The 20,226-nt window shown below is 37.4% G+C and overlaps 1 protein-coding gene across 1 annotated transcript in view; it reads left to right on the top strand.

The window, feature by feature from the left end:
* Positions 1 to 859: 859 nt before the first annotated feature.
* The window catches only part of LOC149174817 (cysteine-rich receptor-like protein kinase 10), a 162,704-nt gene continuing 143,337 nt past the window's right edge, over positions 860 to 20,226 (top strand). Inside the window, exon 1 of the mRNA XM_089420972.1 lies at positions 860 to 1,933. Within this exon, the coding sequence (XP_089277098.1) occupies positions 931 to 1,933 (1,003 nt within the window). The 5' untranslated portion in view covers positions 860 to 930. The remainder of the gene's footprint in view (positions 1,934 to 20,226) is intronic.

Genomic DNA, 20,226 nt, shown 5'->3' with positions numbered 1-20,226 from the left:
CAACCAATCACTTTACAAATAAATAAATTTAAATAATAATAAAAAATAATGAAAATTGAATTTCCAATGTTAAACTATGGAAGAAGAAGGAAAAAAAAAATTATTTTAACCTTCTCCAGGCTAAAGATAGCGAATGGGACAAATTATTTTTCATCTCGTTGGTTGTTGCATTCTACCATTTTCTTGTGAAGCCTCACAATAAATGATCCCAACTTCCGGAAAAATCCCTAATTGAATAGATTATTGAAACAACTATAGCTTTCCTTATTGTCTTTGAAGGCCTCATATTTTAAAATGAAATGTTTTTTGGTTTCCACTTTTCCGGAAGAACAAAAAATACATACTCTTTTATCCCCTGCTTCTAATACATACTCTTTTATCCAAGGCTTCTTTTGGCTTTTTCCAGCTCCCTATTTCACAATAGAGTTGATGAAAATTTGTCCTTAACTAAGGTAATAATTTTACTTCTCCAAAAAATATTGACTTTTTGTTAAAAATAATGAGTAGAATTAAACACTTCAATACAATACCTTTTCTTATCTCAAATATATTCGTAGAACTTATCTATAAGAACTTTCATTTTTTATTATTTACCAAAAACATTTATGTCTTTACTATTTACAGAACACTTGGGTTAAAAAGAACCTAACATATACGGCGAATCAAAACAGATACCATACACTAAAATCTCATTTTTTAAAGTAACAACCCTCGTTGAAAATGGACAATTAATGCATCACAGTGTGTGGACCAATCTCCTTCGAATAGCTCAGCAACCGCTCCGCCCACCGCTATTATTTCCTATAAAGAAGACTTTACGTCCTCCTTTTTGTTATGCTCTCCCATTCAGAAGCCCTACCTCCTCACTTTTGATTGCAAGTGTTTTTCTAGTATTATCCCTATGTTTATGCACAGATTCTCCACTGTCCGATGGCAATCCGAATCCAGAGGAATATGAGCTTCCATGGAAGGGATTCTGCACGCTCTCTCCTGATCGGCCAAATAATTAAACTATTCTACTTAATTATTGTTGTTCTGGGTTGGATCAATATTACTCTTCAGGGACAGCTTTGCAAAGCGGTGACAGAGTCGCCGATAACTCGATGCACAAACGGCACCTATACAGAAGGCAAAACGTTTGAGCGCAATCTGAATACCGTGTTGCAGAATCTTGCTCAAGGGGCGATCCAAACTGGGTTTAACACCTCCGTTTCTGGTGGAGTATATGGCCTCTTCCAGTGCAGGGCAGACCTGACAATCGACCAATGCTACACTTGCTGGCAGTTGGCAACGACTAGCGTCCGACAAACATGTGGGAGAACCAATGGCTCTCGTAGTTGGTCTTTTCACGGCTCTCGTAGTTGGTCTTTTCACTGCTTCTTACGTTATGAAAACCAAAATTTCATCCGAATAATGGACACATATGGGCCCGGTAATTACCCGGAGGGATTTGGCGGCAACACGGGTGTCTTTATCCCGACTGACTTTCAAGCGTCTGCTAAGAATCTCTTAAACAAATTGTTAGGGGAAGCAGCAAATGACACGAAACGATCTGCTTTCGGTACTGCCCTAGACTCCTTTTCTCAAACGATTTACGGTCTGGTCCAGTGCACCAGAGATTTAACTACGGACGACTGCAACCCATGTCTATCCTACTCAATCTATAAAATATTCAAATCTAATCCCACTGCCGGAGTTCAGTATTACTGCCGAAGCTGCATACTTCGTTATGAAATATATCCCTTCTATAATTCGTCCGTGCTTCCAGCAGCCCCCGTGGAAGGTTCAGGTAATCATACACAGATCAAGCATTCACAGAAAAGAACCCACATAATCTTAGGTATTGTGGGTGGCCTGGTTCCGGTGTTAATCGTATGCGCGTTCGAAACTGGGAGAAGACTGAAGTCCGCTCAATTTCGAAGGGGATACGAAGGTAGGTATTGCTTCCACATGAATATATGAACCCGTAGGTATTGCATGTTATTGAAAGCTATCACACACCCATCTAAATTCGTTGTTTGATAGAGTTTTCAAATTTCAATACACCTCTGAATAAACAGGTGGGGATGGTTTTGTTTTTCTAGGTAATATAGGATAAAGAACAGCCTGTTTAGTTAATGTATTTAATGCATTCTGTGTATTGTGTAAAGGTTTTTGGTTTGAAATTTTAGGGATAAAATTTCAGTTAGGTTAAGATTTGTGTTGTTTAAAGCTTTAAGTGAATTGAATTTTATTGCTTAAAAATTTTGGGCAGCAGCTACTCAATCCATAACAGATTAAGAAGGTGAATTATTTCAAAATTCACATAATTTAATTTAGCAAGTACATTTATTTTTATTGAAATTCATAAATTTTTCAAAAACTAAATTTAACTCTTTAGGATTATGAGTTAATAAGGTTCAAAGAATCTGGAAATTTTGACTAATCCTTCAAAGTTCAACTAGAAGAACATAAGTGTATGGCCATGGCCAGAGATATGGTTGCACCTTAATCCCATCCTTCCAGGTAAAATTGAACCGCGATATGTCTCCACCCAAACTCTGATGTTTCGCTATTCTCCACGATTCTACCATAATCCTAATCTCGAGCGTCGACGGGCTGGGGCGAAAAGAATAGATATAGCAGAGTTGACGGCCTAGCAAGCCCTTATGGTATATTTCCAAATATGATATGATGAATCATCACATATAAGATACCATACAATATAATGGTATATAGGTGAGCACAGTCTGCGAGAATAGATTATTAAAGAAAATAATAGTTGTGAATGAAATGCGCGAATTATGCCTCTGAGAAAACAGAGCATACATTCATCCAATTTCAGAGAGAAAATTTTAACTGCTAGTATCTGGCCTTTTCACTGCTTCTTACGTTATGAAAACTATAGTTTCATCGGAAAACTGGACACAGGTTTAGCGTCTAATTTCGCTGAGCGCTTTGGACATCAGACACGGGGATCTTCATGCCTCGTGACTTTCAAGAGTCTGCCAAGAATCTCTTAAATAACTTGTCAGGTAAAGCAGCAACCGAAACGAAACGATCTGCTTACGGTACATCTCTGGACTCCTTGTCTCAAACGATTTACAGTCTGGTCCAGTGCACCAGAGATCTTAACGGAGACGACTGCAACGCATGTCTGTCCTACTCAATCAATAGCATATTCACATCTAATCCCACTGCAGGAGTTCAGTATTGGAGCCGAAGCTGCATACTTCGCTATGAAATATATCCCTTCTATAATTCGAGTCTGCAGCTTCCACCAGTCCCTCCAGGAGGGACAGCTAATTATAGTCCACAGAACAAGTCTTCAGACAAAAGAACATACATAATTTTTAGGTGTTGTGGGTGCCTTGGTTCTCAGGATAATCATAGGCGCGTTCGCAACGGCGAGAAGACTGAAGTCTGCCATAGCTCCAAGGGGATTCCAAGGTTTTACTGCCACATCATTCATTCTATGAACTCGTTAGGTATTGCATGTTATCTAGCAAATACTAATCTAAACTCGCGGTTTGATTGAATGTTCAATGCATTTTTAGATTTATCAAACCTTTAGATACACAGGTGTGGATGGTTTTGTATAAAGATGTTTTCCTAAATAATATAGAATCAGGATTATTGCAAATGATTTAAAAATTTTCACTTTTACTTAGCTTTAAAGAGACAAAAGATCAAAAGGTTTAAGTTTATTGAAGTTTATAGGTTTTTCAAAAATCCATAATTATAAGTTAGATTCAAAGCTCTCCCAATCGGATCGAAGAATGATTATCCCTTGAAACTTTAATCAATCCGCTAATTATGAAAGAGCAGAAAGGTATGTCTGCCGCATATTATGTGTTCGCAGGTGTTGAATATAAGATTCTAACATTCACTTGATAATTTTTTTAAAGAGATTTACAAATATATATTTAGAACTTGTGTTTTTTTTAATTTTATTTAAAGAGATTTACAAAACTTGTTTTTTGGTTGTGAGTTATCATATAGGAAAATGTTAAATAAGTTATTTAGATATTGCTTTTCTCGATATAAAATGCCTACCATTAGATGTTTCCTTCTCATTAGATGTTATTATTATGTGCTAGGCAACCTGGCTATCAGGTCTAGTTGGAAAGCATCTCATGCTTTCTACTTTGGGGTTTAAGTGTGAACTCATGGTTTAAATATTTTTAGATGTTGGAGTTGAGCTGATGTGATGTTGATTGTTGATGAAGTAGGTGGTGCTTACATAGCCTAGGGTGGGAGGGCACATCTCTAAATGAACCCTAACTCTAGATGTTGTTATGCTAAAACTGATGAGAGGTGCCTACTAAATCAGGGTGGGAGGGCACATCTTCAAAAGGAACCCCCTCCAGATATTGATAGTCATATAAAAACTCATGGATTCTGGGTGGGGTATCGAGACAATATAAATGTGTTGCAGACTTTGCAACATAAGTGGTCATGGATGTTGTAGATGTTGTGATGAGGCAAAGAAACTAAGACATCATAACTAGGGAATGTGTAAAGAAAAAGATAAATATTAACAAAAAAAAAACGAATGTAGAGTGGCTAGAAAATAAAAAGATATAGAGGCTGGAAAAGGAGCATGCTAATAGCAAAAATTTAGAGCATAAAAAAACATTTAGATCAGGCCTTAAGGAGCAACTTGCTCTGATACCAATTGATCTTAAGTGAGGCTTAGAGAGCCTCACTTCTCAGCTGGATCTTCCAAAAACTCTAGTTAGAATTAATGAATCAAACACAATTACTCAAAATAACATAAAACTCTAACATTCACTTGTATTATCATAAAGTTTGATAACCTTTTAAAAAAATTTACAAATACTTGCCAAATACTTGCCAAACAAAAAAGCTAAATACATTATTTAGATATTATTACTTTTCTTGATATAAGTTATAGATGTTTCCTTAATGTTATATTATGAGCCGGACAACCTGGCTACCCACTTTCTCAAAGTACTATCTTTGGCACTGTAGATTCTAATAAACTGATTTTATTAAAAATTTAAATTTGCAAAACATAAACCTGGATAGTAGATCAACTAGTTCCGGACATGCTTATCTCTCAGTTTTCTCGGTTTCTGTTAGCCTGCTGGCATGATGAATTGAGACTTTCTCTTTTGATGCGTCTCTTGCTTCTTCTTGTCAGTTTTCTTGGATTCTATAGGCTTCATCCATCCTACCAGCTAAGATTGAACCCCGATCTTCCTCGACTCAAACACTGGCGTTTAGCTATTGTCCAGGACACCACCATAACCCTAATCTCCAGCGTCGGCGCCCGTGAGGGGTGGAAAAGAAGAGATATTGCATATTGTTGACAACAAACGCATGAGAATTTAAATCAAGGGCTTTGATGAACCTTGAGCGGAATATCGTATGTGAATTAGATTACGCCCAGCCGGATATGGGTGTGAGTGACCATATTCAACACCCTTTTAGATTTACTACACCGTTACACAGAGGTCCACACACAGACAGTTGATAAGTCACAAAGTCCCCCACAAACAGAGAGTTGATAAGTGATATGTATCATAATTGTATGGTGTATCTTGAAATTTTCAGTTTGAGGTAATATACTTTTTTTTAAATATTTTTTTTTGAAATTTAAATTATATGTTTGAACGCAAAATTACACGCTTATCAAGAAGCTCACAAACAGAGTGTTGACAAATCAGGAAGCCTATAATTTTTTATAAAATAATATTTTTCCCTTATTTAAATTGTAGGTTCGAATGTAGAGTTACACGGTTATCAAGCAGCTCACAAACAGAGAGTTCATAAATCACGAAATTGTAGGATATATTTGGAGAAGCTCAGTATAATTATTTTAAATTTTATTTATTTTTAAAATTCTATTATATATATTAAATTTTATTATATATATATATAAATAAATAAATAAATAAAGAGGTTAGGATTTTGTCAAAAAAAATAATAAAAATTTTGACAAGATTTTGAGAAAATTTGATAAATTTATTTGAAAATCCAAATTACAACCGTTTTAGATATCTTTAAATTTTTGATAATGTTGAAATCATTTTTATATAAAAATAATAATTTAAACCGTCTGTAATTAAATTTTTGAAAAACAAATCTTTATAATAAAACAATAAAAATAATAAAAATTAATTTGAAACCTGAATTGTGATGGATTTTTCTAAAATAATATAAAATGAGAATCAAAACTGATAACATACGGCAAGCATAATAAGATGCACAATATCGAGCTTGGCTAAGAGCTCGTCTTCCTCGGACGTAAGGAAACAGGTTAACGGCCCAAGACCCAGAGGCATCTGGCAGGAGTGAGAGCCTGCTCCCGATTACGGACCACCAGCAGGGTTATGCCAGGTGGCGTGGTTTTCCTATTTAACAGTGATGAGTCAAACCCAGCGTTCGCGGATAGCAGCCAGAGATGGCTGTCCTCACTGTTGGTTTGACACCTGAGTTGATAGGTTTTACCACCTTCGGAAAAAAAAAAAAAAGATGCACAATATCGCAGTTTGCCGGATTAAGTTTTCTGGTGACCATTATTATTTTAATAGCAAGTCTCTTTGTTGATCCGTGTATTTAATAGTTACCGTAAATGAAATGAGTGAATTATGCCATTTTCTTATTAAATCTATCTTCCCACTTTTCTGGGTTTGGGTAGCTTCCTTGTTCAAACTTTTCAAAGGTTGTCTTGATTGAGCTTTAAATACAAATTATAGGTTAATATAAATTAATTACAAGTTCGTAAACTGCAGTTTTAAAAAACATTGTTTTACTTATTGGCCATGAAGAAGGGTAAAATATATAACAATTTTAATTTTTTTATATTGTGTAATTAATAAATTATATATATATATATACATATAATTTATTAATGATATAATATATTAAAGTAATAAAATAAGAAATATATATATATAAAATCAGATTGTTAAACAAATTTTAAAAAGTTTACCTTATAGATAGTTGGACAATTAGGAGCTAGGCGGTTATTTGTCTATATTTTTTTATTGGACATAAAATTTCCAAAAAGGAAAGTTAATAGGATAATCATGAAACTTGAGGTTGAACATGAGGAAAGAAGACTATGAATGTTTAGAAAATTATTATCATCAAAATATTTTAAAGTTGGTTGGTAAGAAGACTATGAAAGTTTAGAAAATTACTATCATGTAAGGATTGCAAAGTTGGTTGGCTAGTGGAGTCCGTCTGAAGCTTGAGTGCTCAGATTATAAACCCTATAAACCCTTCACCAAGTCTGGTTAGGATTAGATTGGCATTGAGAGATCAATTTGTACGGGATTAAATTGTGCTAATCACTATTTTGAAACTATTCTGGGTGTGAAGCAAGCTAAGGGAAGACACAATGTCTGGTCTCATTGGTTGAGAGAAACATTGGTCTCATTGGTTAAGGGAAACATTGTTTTCCTAATGAATTTCTGATTCATTAAAATTCAAAGAAGAAAAAAAATAGATAAGCACTGTCTGATTTCACTAAACATATATAGTAGTCATTGGTAGAATGACTAAGTGTGTTTGTAAAAAAAAAAAGCAAACCTTTCCATAAGAAACTAGGGTTAGTTCCTAAGTCAACAACCTAGGAACAATCCGTGTTGTCTCACATGTAAATAAGAATAATTATGGTGTGCTCAAAATTAATTAAAAATAATTGTGAATAGCAGTGATAATTAAATCTGGGATTAGGAGAAAGAAAACAATAACTTTAGGAGAAAGAAAACACTAATGTTTTTTTTTGTATTTCCCGTAGAAGATTAGCTCCCAAGGCAAACAAGCCACAACATCCCTCGAGTAGTTCTTCAACTCTACAAAATGTTAACCTTATTAAAAAAAGATAATATGATTACAAAAGTCACGAACTTTTCACGTAACCATAAGGAGCATTAAACAAAAATTAACCATGAAATTTTCCTGTAACCACAAGGAGCATTAAGTTAACCATGAAATAACGCCTGGAATTCTTCTGAACCATTTCCGAGCCATCCCAAGCAATCCATACTTGCCAAAAAGAATAACATATTGTGTTTGCAAATAGGTGAACGTAAGGAAGTAGAATACGAACCCCAAGCAAACTAGATTATTTCGGACAAGTGAAAATTATAATTTTACATGGAATCTCACACAAGCCAGGGTTAATACTAGTCATAGAAGGGGTTGAGAAAACCAAATTTTTTTCCAAGAATAACCATATTGGAATACATATATATAAAATCAATTTTAAGAAAATACAGAAGTAAAATATGCATGGACTAGGTGCTACAACCAGGTCGCGGCTCTTGTACTTTGGAAAGGAGTGAAAATATGCTTAGATAAAGGTTTTCAAAACTTTGAATATAGTGGGTGATTCCAAGCTAATCATCCAAAAATGTATTAAGATTCTCCATAATGCCACTCACTTATAAGAAAATACTTTCTCACTCATCATAAGGATCACATACATATTAAAATAAATTGAGAAAGTTTTGACGGGTAAGCTAGGTAATAATCAATTTTTAACAAAATATGGAAATAAATTATGCATGGGGACTAGGTGTTACAACCAACAATCATGCTGAGGCTCTTGCACTTTGGAAAGGAGTGAAAATATGCTTGGATAAAGGTTTCAAAACTTTGAATATAGTGGGTGATTCCAAGCTAATCATCTAAAAATGTATTAAGATTCTCCATAATTCCACTCACTTAGAAGATAAAACTTTCTCAATTATGGTAAGGATCACATACATGTTAATTTTTTTTTGAGAAAGTTCACTTGTTCCACGTGTTGCGCGCTAACAACCACATAGCGGATAGTCAGGCTAATGCGGGAGTTATGTTAGGAATCAGTTAAATTTGCATAAACCATCATATTACATCATGTCACATCCCCTGATCGAAGGCTTTTGGATGACACTGTATACTGTGGAATTTTTCGACTGTTAGGATTCTAAGAAACTCTCCTAGGTTGTAGCTCGGAGATGCCTGGTAACATATAAATTCAACTTATTGTTTCAAATGGATGAGTGGAAGGAATGATGCTTGTCCAAGCCAGATAACCACTTCTACTTTGCTTGACTCCAGACATGAGTGAACACCCCCAAACTATAAGGCTTTAGACCACCAACTACTCATAGTTTAAGATTGAGTGAATATGGAGAATACTGACCACACCAGCAGATGCACAAGACCATGTGATGGCTATCTGCAACCAGTAAATAAGTCTACAAATCTAATCTACCAATGCACAGACAGGATGACAGCTCTTTGGCACCAGATGACTAGAAACCTGAATAACTCATACAATGATACATGCAAGATTTTAACACATAGATAGGATGAAAGCTACTCTAATGTTAAACATCAAGAGTTCAAGCATACATCATATCATGCACATCTTGGAAGAGAAGATAAATGGAAAGTGAGCAATTAACAACAAAATAAGCTTGTATTAGCTGAAAATGAAGACAAGATGCTGCAAGTGTCAAAATAGTTATAGTCTCCAGAAGTTGAACCTTACACCAAAACATCAACCATCAACCCTCATTACATCTTGTTTGTGGGTATATATAGAGTTTCATTACAAAGGAACTTGGCCATGTTAGGTATGGAGGGGTCATAATTGACCACCAATTGCATTTAACTGCCTGATGGAGTCTTTGAGTGCGTTTCCTTACTTTAGTGGATGAATCTAATCTTTTTAGGTGTTTTGCTGTCCTCTCAAGCAGCTGAAGTGTTCGCATTCATGAAGTTCTATAATTGCTAAATGCAGTTACATGCTCATGCTCTGTCCTTTTTCTCTTCGGCCATACTGTCTGTTAAATGTGGTTGTTGAGGAGCAACTGCAACTAGTTCTGGTGAGCCAGTCGCCTTCGTCCTTCGGGCACACAGAGCGGTTAAGGGGCATGGATTGCATGGCGAATGGACGGGTTGGGTGAAGGAGAAAGATCAACCATTGGATCGGGAGGACAGATGACAGAGATGAGTCGATGGGGATATCGGAAGAGGTAGGAGGGGTGTGAACGTGGGCCATTGGATCTTAGGTGGACAGATCCAACGATGATTGAATGGAGAAGGTGCGCGATGGTTATCAGGCAGGGATGGAGGTTTAAGTGGTAAGCAGTTTCGATCGCACCGCTGTTGGACGTTGGGCAGTAAAAGGGCGAGGGTGCGTGATCCCATTCGGTGTGTGACGCATGGCGGCGGAGGAGAGAGGAAAACCACTCTCCATCGCGCGTTAACGTCTCATAACTTTGTGGGCGCAAGGAGAGCGACTGCCGTTGGATCTTCGGTGGAGATGATCGAGCGGCAAGGAAACGATCATGCAAGTCACTTTATTGGGCACGACGAGAGCCGTTAGATTGGTGGGAAGAAATCAACAGTTGAGGTTATGACGATGAGTTTATGAAGGCGCACATTTGTATGGGTACGATTTTATGGGGTTATGGGTTTTAGCACTCGGGGCTTAAGAGAAAGGGGTTTTTATATGGTTTTTAACAGAAAAGCACGGGACATGGAGATGAAGGGAGGATGAGTGGGGTAAAGGAAAAGCTGAGAATGACCAGTATAGGCCTCCTTTGAGCATAACCAAGGACCAAGCTTACTTCCGACCTTTAGAGAAACATCATTATATAATAGAGTTAACACTGGCTCCTTCTGGGGATGAGATCCTCCCTGTGAGGTCTCAAGAACTGCAGACCAATGCCTTTCCTGTCAAAACCAGATGAGCAAAATTTCCTAGTATTCCATTGGGCATGGAGTCTAATTAAGCTTACACTAAAACTGATAAAACAACATATTTACAACTTTTAAGGCCTGAAGACCTTAAACAACATAAATTTTCAAAAATCTCCCATTACCCGGGCCATCAAAAACTATTTCTCCTTCCATGCTTTGCAACACGAAAGTATTTTTCTCTTGGATCTAAGTGATGACAAAAGGTCCGGTCCACAAAGGATCAAACTTCCCATGGTTACCTTTTTTCTCTTTTAGTGCATCCCACTTAAGAACCAAGTCTCCAAACTAAAAACTGTCTGTCTTTGCCTTCCTATCGAAGGCTTCCTTGATTCTTCCTTGATGTGCTACAGACTTTTCAACCAGTTGTTCTCTGATTTGATGCACTTCTGCCAAATCACAAATCCTTTTTGCCATGTCCTCTTCCTCATTCTTCTCTTCTTGCAAGAACTTTACCACAAGGAGGGTTAACTGAATTGGGAATACAACCTCAATGCCATATACCAGCTTGAATGGAGAATTCCCCGTGGATTTCTTGGTGGTCACTCTGTCAGCCCACAGTGCATACTTGAGCTTAGAATCCCAGTTCTTTTTGTTGTCTTCCAGCATCTTTTTAATTATCCTTATCAGGCTCTTGTTGGAAGATTCTGCTAGACCATTTCGTTGAGGGTAGTACGAGGTGGAATGAACCAGCTTAATGCCCATTGAGTTACACATGTCCACTAACTCTTTTGCTCTGAAGGTTGCTGCATTATCTGTGACTAACTTATATGGACAGCCAAACCTGGTGAAGATATTCTCTATCAAGAACCTCATGACCACACGATGATCAACCTTTCTGGTAGGGATGGCCTCAACCCATTTAGTGAAGTAATCAGTGGCTACTAAGACATCTGTGTTGACCACTAGAATGTGGATTGATTTCCCCTATGAAATATAGGCCCCACTACTAAAAAGGGCCACTAGCATGTATTGGTTTTAAGGGCAGGGACTTCAATTACTGCTTTCCTTCAAGTCTTTGGCAACTGTCACATGATTTAACAAATGAAAAGACATCAGGAAATAAGGTGGCCAATAATACCTAGCTCTGAGGATCTTATGGGCAATAGTTTTCCAATAGTGATGCCCTCCGCATATGCTAGAATGAAACTGCTGCATAACCTCCATGGATTGTTCTTTGTCTAGACACCTGTTGTGGCCACCAACAACCCCCCTCCTTATTTAGTATTAGCAATAACACTAGGTAAGTGGGGACCCTTAGTAAAAAATTCAAAAAATCAATTAAGGCTCATGTATTTTACTCCTTAAGAAACATCGCATTGCGCAAAGAATGATAGGACATTTCCTTATGAGTAAAAATGATAAACTGTGAGAATGCGACACGAACTCCATCACATCGCATGCATTAATAAAAACTCACCTTGCAAAACATTAAAGAATCACCGATATGCGGTATCGCATATCAGACCTCGCAAAATTACATGAAAGATACATAACAATTTAACGATTACAGCGATCAGCGATTTTGCGATTTTGCGATACTGCGATCAAGAAACCTTGCGATAACAAAGCATAATGCGATATTGCGGTAATGTGATTTTGCGATAATGCGATACTACGAAATGCTGCTGCGATGTAGATCGCAAAAACATTCCATTGAAAATTTTCCTGCCTCAATATTCAAGAAAATTTTTCCATAAACCAAGAACTGGATACGCGCTTTAATGATAATTAAAGAATTATACGCCAGTTGTTAATGAAAGATGGTTTTTTGTTGTTCGAAGAGTCAGTTTACGTCAAGTGGCATGTTTTTGCATATCCGTAGCATTTAAAACTTTCCTGTCGATTTTTATTATCATTACTCTCTCCTCACTTGTGAACTGCAGGAACGAAAAACAAAATTTACACAAAGCAATGTGCAGGAAGCTATGAGGAAAAAGGGTAAAATTCCAATGTCTAAAGACAGAGAAAAGATGCCCGCATGCAACAGAGCCGCAGATTCACAGAATGCTGCTGATCCATCCATTACAGATCTTTCATTTACAACCATGGTCTAATAATTTTTGAATGATACTGATATCGACAGGCAGTTTGACGCCCAAGGTCAAGAGCTCACGAAAGCATTATTTTCACAAAATTTTGAAGCTTTTCACCCAGTAAAGAAAAAGGTGCTGAAGGCAAAAAATGCATCAGAGAGGTCCGGATCAAAGAACGGAGGCAGTTTCCAATGCGTGATTAGCGCCTAGCGCTAATCGCGCATCACTGAGAAAATTGTTCAAAAATAAAAGCCTCTAACTGCTCAGTCACTTGTAAACCCGGAAAATGCAAGAAAGCAATGGTAAAGAACAAACTGGAAACATAAAAGTAAAGAAAAGGCAGAAGCAATTCAAGGGTTAACCAAGTTGAATTGAGATTATTACTGGGCATACACAATAAATCCACATAGTCAGAGGATGACTCTCGAGTATATCATCGATTTTGCTGAAAATATGCTGCCAACTCTTACCATTTCTGTTTGCTTAGCTCAACCAAAAGCGGAAGACAGTCAACCGACTCTCCCAAGCAAATACTAAATGCTTACAACATTAAGGAGCAAATGCAGAAATAGTTAGATATTAGATTTAATTTTTAGAAATAGTTTTGCTTAGAAAAAGGGCGGTCATTTAAACCGTATCATGAATCTATGTAATTAAGTTATTTAATTAGTAGTATTTAAACCCTTATCATTCATTTAGAGAAGGGTCCAGAAATTTATCAAAAACTTGTCCTCAGAACATGCACTTTTGCACCCTCCGAGGAGGTTTTGGTGAACGAATGGAATAGGATTTGTTGATGTTTGCATTTGATATCTGCTACTGATGTTTCATTTCTATACTCTTAGTGGATATTAGAGCAAGGAGAGATAAATCATTGTCACTTGAAGCTTATGAGTAGGACTAGTCATAAATGGTACTTTTATCTCTTGACCATTTCTGCTTATATGTTAAAGTGATATACAATTTTTAGTTGTTTATGTATTATTGCATGAATGCCTAAGTTATCATTTGGCACTTTTGTACGGTGATAGCTATTTATTTATGCTTAATGTATGAATAGCTCATTATGCGATATGTTTTTCACAACTGTTTCGTCTAACTTTTTATGCGAAGTGGTTCATCTTTATTGATTTCCTTTCTTATAATCGCTGAATGATCTTTATTACCAGTTGTTATTTGAAATCTCTTTAGATCGCATAATACAAGAATTACATCCCGGGTTAGTATAGATTTAGATGTGCTGTTTATTAGATTACAATAGCATAAAATTAGATTAAAGTTAGAATTAGAATATCTTAAATAGGTCTTGTTAGATCAGCAACATCAAATTATACACACACACTCATAGATTGGGAAACCGGTCCCATCATCCCCAGTCGGACCTGCTATACCAAACGGATAAGGAGCTGCCAACCAAGGTCCGGACCGGGCGGGTATTCCCCTTGTTGTCGACCCGATTTTCAGAGCCTCAACATATTTGGCGCTAGAAGGAGGGCAAGAACTATGAATGGCAAGTAAATACAAATATGAATACCATTCTGAGAGTAAATCGCCCTCACCATCTCTCCCGACTTCTCCATTACACTTAAATCCAGAGTTAGAAGTCGCTCGAGTATCAACCGCTGCTACACACCCTGATATTTTAGAACAATCTACAGTTGAACTTCCTCAAGTCGAATCTCTGATTCACAAACTTCAGCGATTTTCCATTTCTCCTCAAAGGTCTGATAAATCTCAAGGCAGTGTGACTTCACAGTATAACCCTGCTCATCCCCTGACCAGGCTAAAGAGTGAAATGTTTGATGTTCAGCCAACCGAATTACCTCTTCCCACCAGGAAGAGAGCAAGGAAATCACCTAAAGAGTCTGACAACGAGACTCTTCCATCAACATCGTCCATCTCAACCTCTTCACTGTGAAGTCAACCATCCACGCCATCTCACTAGATCATTGTCCATCCGTCCACTGGAACCCCCACAAATCTTCCTCAATCATCTACAATCGTAGTATCCTCATCCTCCTAGCCATAGGGATCATCTTCTGCACTTTCCTTTGTTAGTAGTTTAGCAATGGCCCAGCCTCCATGGAATAACGCTGGGGCAGTCTTAATGCCTGCACCCTTGAGTCAAATACCGGCCCATCCTGAGAAATAGCTGCCTACATTTAATCCTGAGGTAGGCATGCTAGCATAAGAGCACATAAACAACTTCATGCTATCCATTAATCTCAATGGGGTTACTAATGAAGATGCTGTTGTCCGGCTTTATCCTTATACTCTGCAAGGAACAACCGGGTCATGGTATTTTTCATTACCCTCTGGATCCATCACTAGTTGGGACATCTTCCAGGAGCAATTCCTAACCAAGTTTGGTGATGACAGATCTACAGCAACGTTACTCAATGAACTATCCAACCTTAGAGCTGAAACTAGAGAGCCTATCAAGGATTTCAATTTACGTTTCAACAAAATTTTTAACAAAATTCCTACTGCTTCCCAGCCTAGCGAAGAAGTACGATGTGATTGGTATATCATAGCTCTACCATCTAACATAGCAATCTTCGTGGATAGGGCCAATAAAACAACCTTAGTCGATAACATGAAAGAAGCAATAGCAGTAGAGAAACGAATAATAGCCCTAGAAAAGAAATCCGTGATAGAGGAACGTAAATCCAAAAAAGTCACCTTCAAAGAAGACTCCAAGAAGAAACAAGCAAAAGATCCATTTGATTTGGAAGGATTGCAGAAAGTTCTAAAGACCATGTCCAATGAAATGGTCGACATCAAAAAGCAAGTAGCAGAAACTTCTTCAAAAAAGCCCTACAGAGCTTTTAAAAGAGGTCCTTCAACGGATGCAAAGCCACCCAATGCTATTTCAAATGCTGAATCCGAGGAAGAGGAAGAGGAAATTGCCACTGAAGGGCAGACTGATCAAGAAGAAGATGTGGAATTACAAGGAATGTGGGATTTCATCCTACCACAAGAAGAAGATCAAGAAGTATTTCCAGTTAGCACACGAAGCAAAAATCAGCTTGATCCTTCCAAGACTATCCCTAAGCCAAAGAGCGCAAGCTCTGCAACAAAGGATAAAGTCGCAACAAAGAAAAAGACATCTAAAGCGACTCAAATCAGCCCAGTCCAAATAGATGAAACAACTCCATCTAAAACACTGATCGTGTCAGACGAAATGGAGTACAATATTATCGAAGAAATGAAAAAGAATAGGGCTAACATCACCCTTTACGAACTGAGTGAGTTGAAGCATCAACAGAAGATAATGATGAAAGAATTACATGCTGTGCCAGTTGAACCTTTGCTTGCTGCTGTACTTTCTCAAGCCTCCCATAACATGGGAAGACCTCCAACTAACGCGATCAATAAGATTGATCCAAATGACATCGCTGTAATTGGAGGAAGATCGAGATCTCACACTCCCCCATTTCTCCTTACTTATGAAATCTTCAATAAAAATGTGCATAATTGTTTGGTAGATTCTGGTGCTTCATCAAATATTTTACCCAAATCCATATGTGCCAAGTTAAATTTTCAACCACAGAAATCTGTTGTGCGCATAGTTCAGCTAGATCGATCTTAAGTCGAAGTGATTGGCGAACTAAATCAAGTAACCATAAGGTTGTCATCCAACCCAAAGGTATGTCAAGTTATTGACATTCTAGTTGCTGACATTCCTGAATTCTATGGCTTAATTCTTAGTAGGGATTGGTCAGAAAAACTTCATGGATACTTCGCAACCAACTGGTCGCACATGTGGCTGCCCTACAATGGTAAACTGAATCAAATAAAATTTGAACGAGAGCTACACTAGAAATACATAGTAACAGAGCTAGAGGGGGAAAATGAGCCAGTAGCATATAACAGCAGCATTATTGGCAATTACTTGGTAGATTCTTTCCTCGGCAATTTCAATGCTCATGCGTCACCCTATTTAGAACACTCTTTTTTGTCCCAAGTCAAAAAATTTTCTCGAACTGATAGTTCGAAATGTATCAATTTTTTAGATAAACCTGTAAATAAATCTTTTTTTTGGAAATTATTTTTTTATGGTTCTAGATCTAACGAAGGAGCAGGAGCAGGAGGCATTCTGATTAGTCTAGAAGGAGATAAAATCATGCTTACATGCAGACTTGAATTTGATTGCACCAACAATACAACAGAATATGAGGCTTTGGTCCAAGGCTTGTACAAAGCAATCGGGTTAGACATCAAGTATCTTCAAGATTTTGGAGACTCTGAGATTGTGATTAGACAGGTACGTAACACTATACATTGCTTATCAGGTCATTTAAAACATTATCAATCCTTAGTTCAAGATTTGACTGAGCATTTCATAGTGTTTAATATCTCTTCAATCCCCAGACTTCAAAACGCAAGTGCAGACCTTTTGGCTAACGTAGCTTCTAAACTTATTCCTTCAGAAGATTTTAGTCCAGATAGATTCTCAATAGAATTAATCTTTAGACCATCCATTCCTGATAACATCACAAATTGGAGAGTATTCAATGATGATCCTGATATTTTAAATTTCCTCACATCTGAAGGATCCTACTCTAATCAAATAATTGACGAAGACCAACATGATCAAAAATTGCAACAAGATAGCACTAATAATGCTATACCTAAGTCGGTGGTCAAGTTAGAAGACTTGTATGATTTGAAAGATCGGTTTAAGAGGTCTACCAATTCAAAACTCCAAATTTCAACCTTGAAATACGAATTAGTAAACCTAGGAACCAATGCCAAACCACAAAACATTAATCTAGGCCTCGACCTAACCCCTGAAGAAAAACTAACGTATATTCGTCTTTTAAGACAGTATAAAAATGTTTTTGCCTGGAATTATGATGAGCTGAAAACATACGACACTTCCATCATCAAATGTATACTATTCCCATGATCGATAATGAAAAACCTGTCCAACAAAAGCTGAGAAAGATCCACCCCAATTTAGAAAATCAGATAAAAGTTGAGCTCAATAAGTTATTGAAAGCCAGAATTATCTTTCCCGTCAGAAATTCCAAATGGGTTTCCAATATGGTACCTGTTAGAAAGAAAAACTAAGATATTAGGATTTCCATTGACTTTCAAAACCTTAACAAAGCCTGTCAAAAAGATAATTTTCCTTTACCACCTATGGAACAGGTATTGCAGAGAATTAATGTCTTTCTTGGATGGATTTTCAGGGTACAATCAAGTGTTGGTACATCCTGATGACCAATTGAAAACCACATTAAGAACTAAATGGGGCACATACGCATATCAAAAAATGCCATTTGGTTTGATTAATGCTGGTGCCACATTTCAGAGAGCCATGGACATCGCATTCAAAGGTTTAGTCAATAAATCTGTAGTAATTTATTTGGATGATATAACAGTGTATTCAAAAAAGAAAAGCGACCACCTCAGAGACTTGAAACAAATCTTTCAACGGTGTTTAAGGTATGGAATTTCACTTAATCCAAAGAAATATTTTTTTGCACTAAGTGAAGGAAAACTTCTAGGATTCATAATGTCAAAATCCGGTATTCACATTGATCCCGACAGAATCAAAGAAATTTCTGAAATATCCCTACCTCACAACAAAAAAGCCATGCAATCTTTCCTTGGTCAGATCAACTTCGTAAAGAGATTCGTTCCAGATTTTTCACACATCGTGTCTCCTTTACAAACCATGATTAAAAAGAACTCAAATTTTAAATGGGGCCAGGATGAACATGAAGCATTCAACCTGATCAAACAAGCTATTATTAATGCTCCATCTTTAGCAACTTCGAATTTTTCAGAGCCTTTTATTTTATACACATTTGCCTTAGATAGATCATATGCTGCGATACTAACTCAAGCAAATCAAGAAAATGCGGAAGCCCCAATTGCATTTTTTAGTTCAAATTTATGGGGTGCTGAACTAAATTATTCAGACGTGGAGAAACAGGCTTATGCCATTTTCAAAGTGGTCAAATACTTAAGACCTTTCTTACTTAAAACCCATACTAAGATTATAGTGACGTTTCCAGCAGTAAGGAACCTTCTAGTATAGAAGGATGTGGGTGAGAAAATTTCCAATTGGGTTACTGCCTTACAGGAATATGACATTGAGATTAAACCAACAAAAATTGTAAGAGGTAAAGGCTTTTGCAAAATACTGGTTGGAGGATCACAAATTTCTGAAATTCCATTTGAAGAGATACAAATGTGCGAGGTAAGCCTAAACGATGCAGAGTCATTATACGCTGATATCATTTATTATCTTAAGAACAGGTATGCTCCTTCACACCTCGATCATACTAAGAAAAGAGCTCTTAGGTTGAAAGCCAAACAATATCAGCTCATAAATGATGTTCTTTTTAGGAAAAATTATGCTTCTGTGCTTCTTAGGTGTCTTGAGAAAGCTGAAGCTGAAAAAGTTTTGCAGGAACTCCACGTGTTGGAAATAATACTGAGAGGGGGGTGAATCAATATTATCAAGTCAATAAAACTTTTTCATTTCCATGCTCTGATTCATATATTTAGTAAACTTATGATTCAATTAATTGATCTTCAATGAGTGCATTAGAACATTATCAACCATATTAATAGCAAAGTGGTGCAGTCTTATACCAGTATGCAGGCTTCTACTTGCAGAGAGCTACAACCCTCTCTCGTTCACCAGTTTCTCCTGGAAGGGAGCTACAACCCCCATAGTTTTGTACTAGCCGATTTATTTACTAGTACACAGGTTGCTACCTGTTACAATGCTCCAAAGTTCTCAACTGCTACTAGAAGGGAGCTACCACCCCCTTAGCTCTTGTACTAGCTAAGATACTAGTACGTAAGCACCAGCCTACAATCTTCTCTCCTCCGGGTACCACTTTTCATACATTTTCAGACTTGATACACCTGAAGCACAACACATAATCTGAAAGGCCACATTTCATCCAAATATCATACTGGACCCATTAATATCATTGAAGCACATAATCAATCAATCTTCTGAGTCACCCAATCACTAGATCATTAAGGATAATATGTGCGTTAGCAATCAGATCTAGTCCACCAGATCTTATAAAAGATAAGCCATTATGAACATAATCAAATCAATCAATCACTTTTCAGAATGCTGTTATCAGAACACAGTACCGGAACCAGATATCACTTCAGATCCTAGAACATTGCAATAATAAACATGGGCAGCTAAATAGATTTCATGAAAAGTCCGCAGCTTCACCAATAGAACACCTGCATACATCCGTGCCTTCTCCTGCTGCTTGCCTGCGTACCCCCGCACTTGAGTCCACTGCTTGCTTGCGCACCTCCGTACTGCATCAATGGCTCGCCTGCGCACCTCCGCGCCTACGCCAATGGCTTGCCTGCGTACCTCCGCATTGTGTCTTATGGATTGCCTACGCACCTCCGGCCCTGTGCCTACGGCTTGCCTGTGCACCTCTGCACTGAGTATTATGGATTGCCTCCGCACCTCCGCACCTGC

The sequence above is a fragment of the Pinus tabuliformis genome, chromosome 4_1, assembly GCF_031772625.1.
Source record: "Pinus tabuliformis cultivar Carrire ecotype Pingquan chromosome 4_1, CPIR1, whole genome shotgun sequence".
NCBI classification, from domain to species: domain Eukaryota; kingdom Viridiplantae; phylum Streptophyta; class Pinopsida; order Pinales; family Pinaceae; genus Pinus; species Pinus tabuliformis.
Note: the sequence above shows the minus strand (reverse complement) of the source record. Positions and strands in the feature narration are given on the sequence as shown.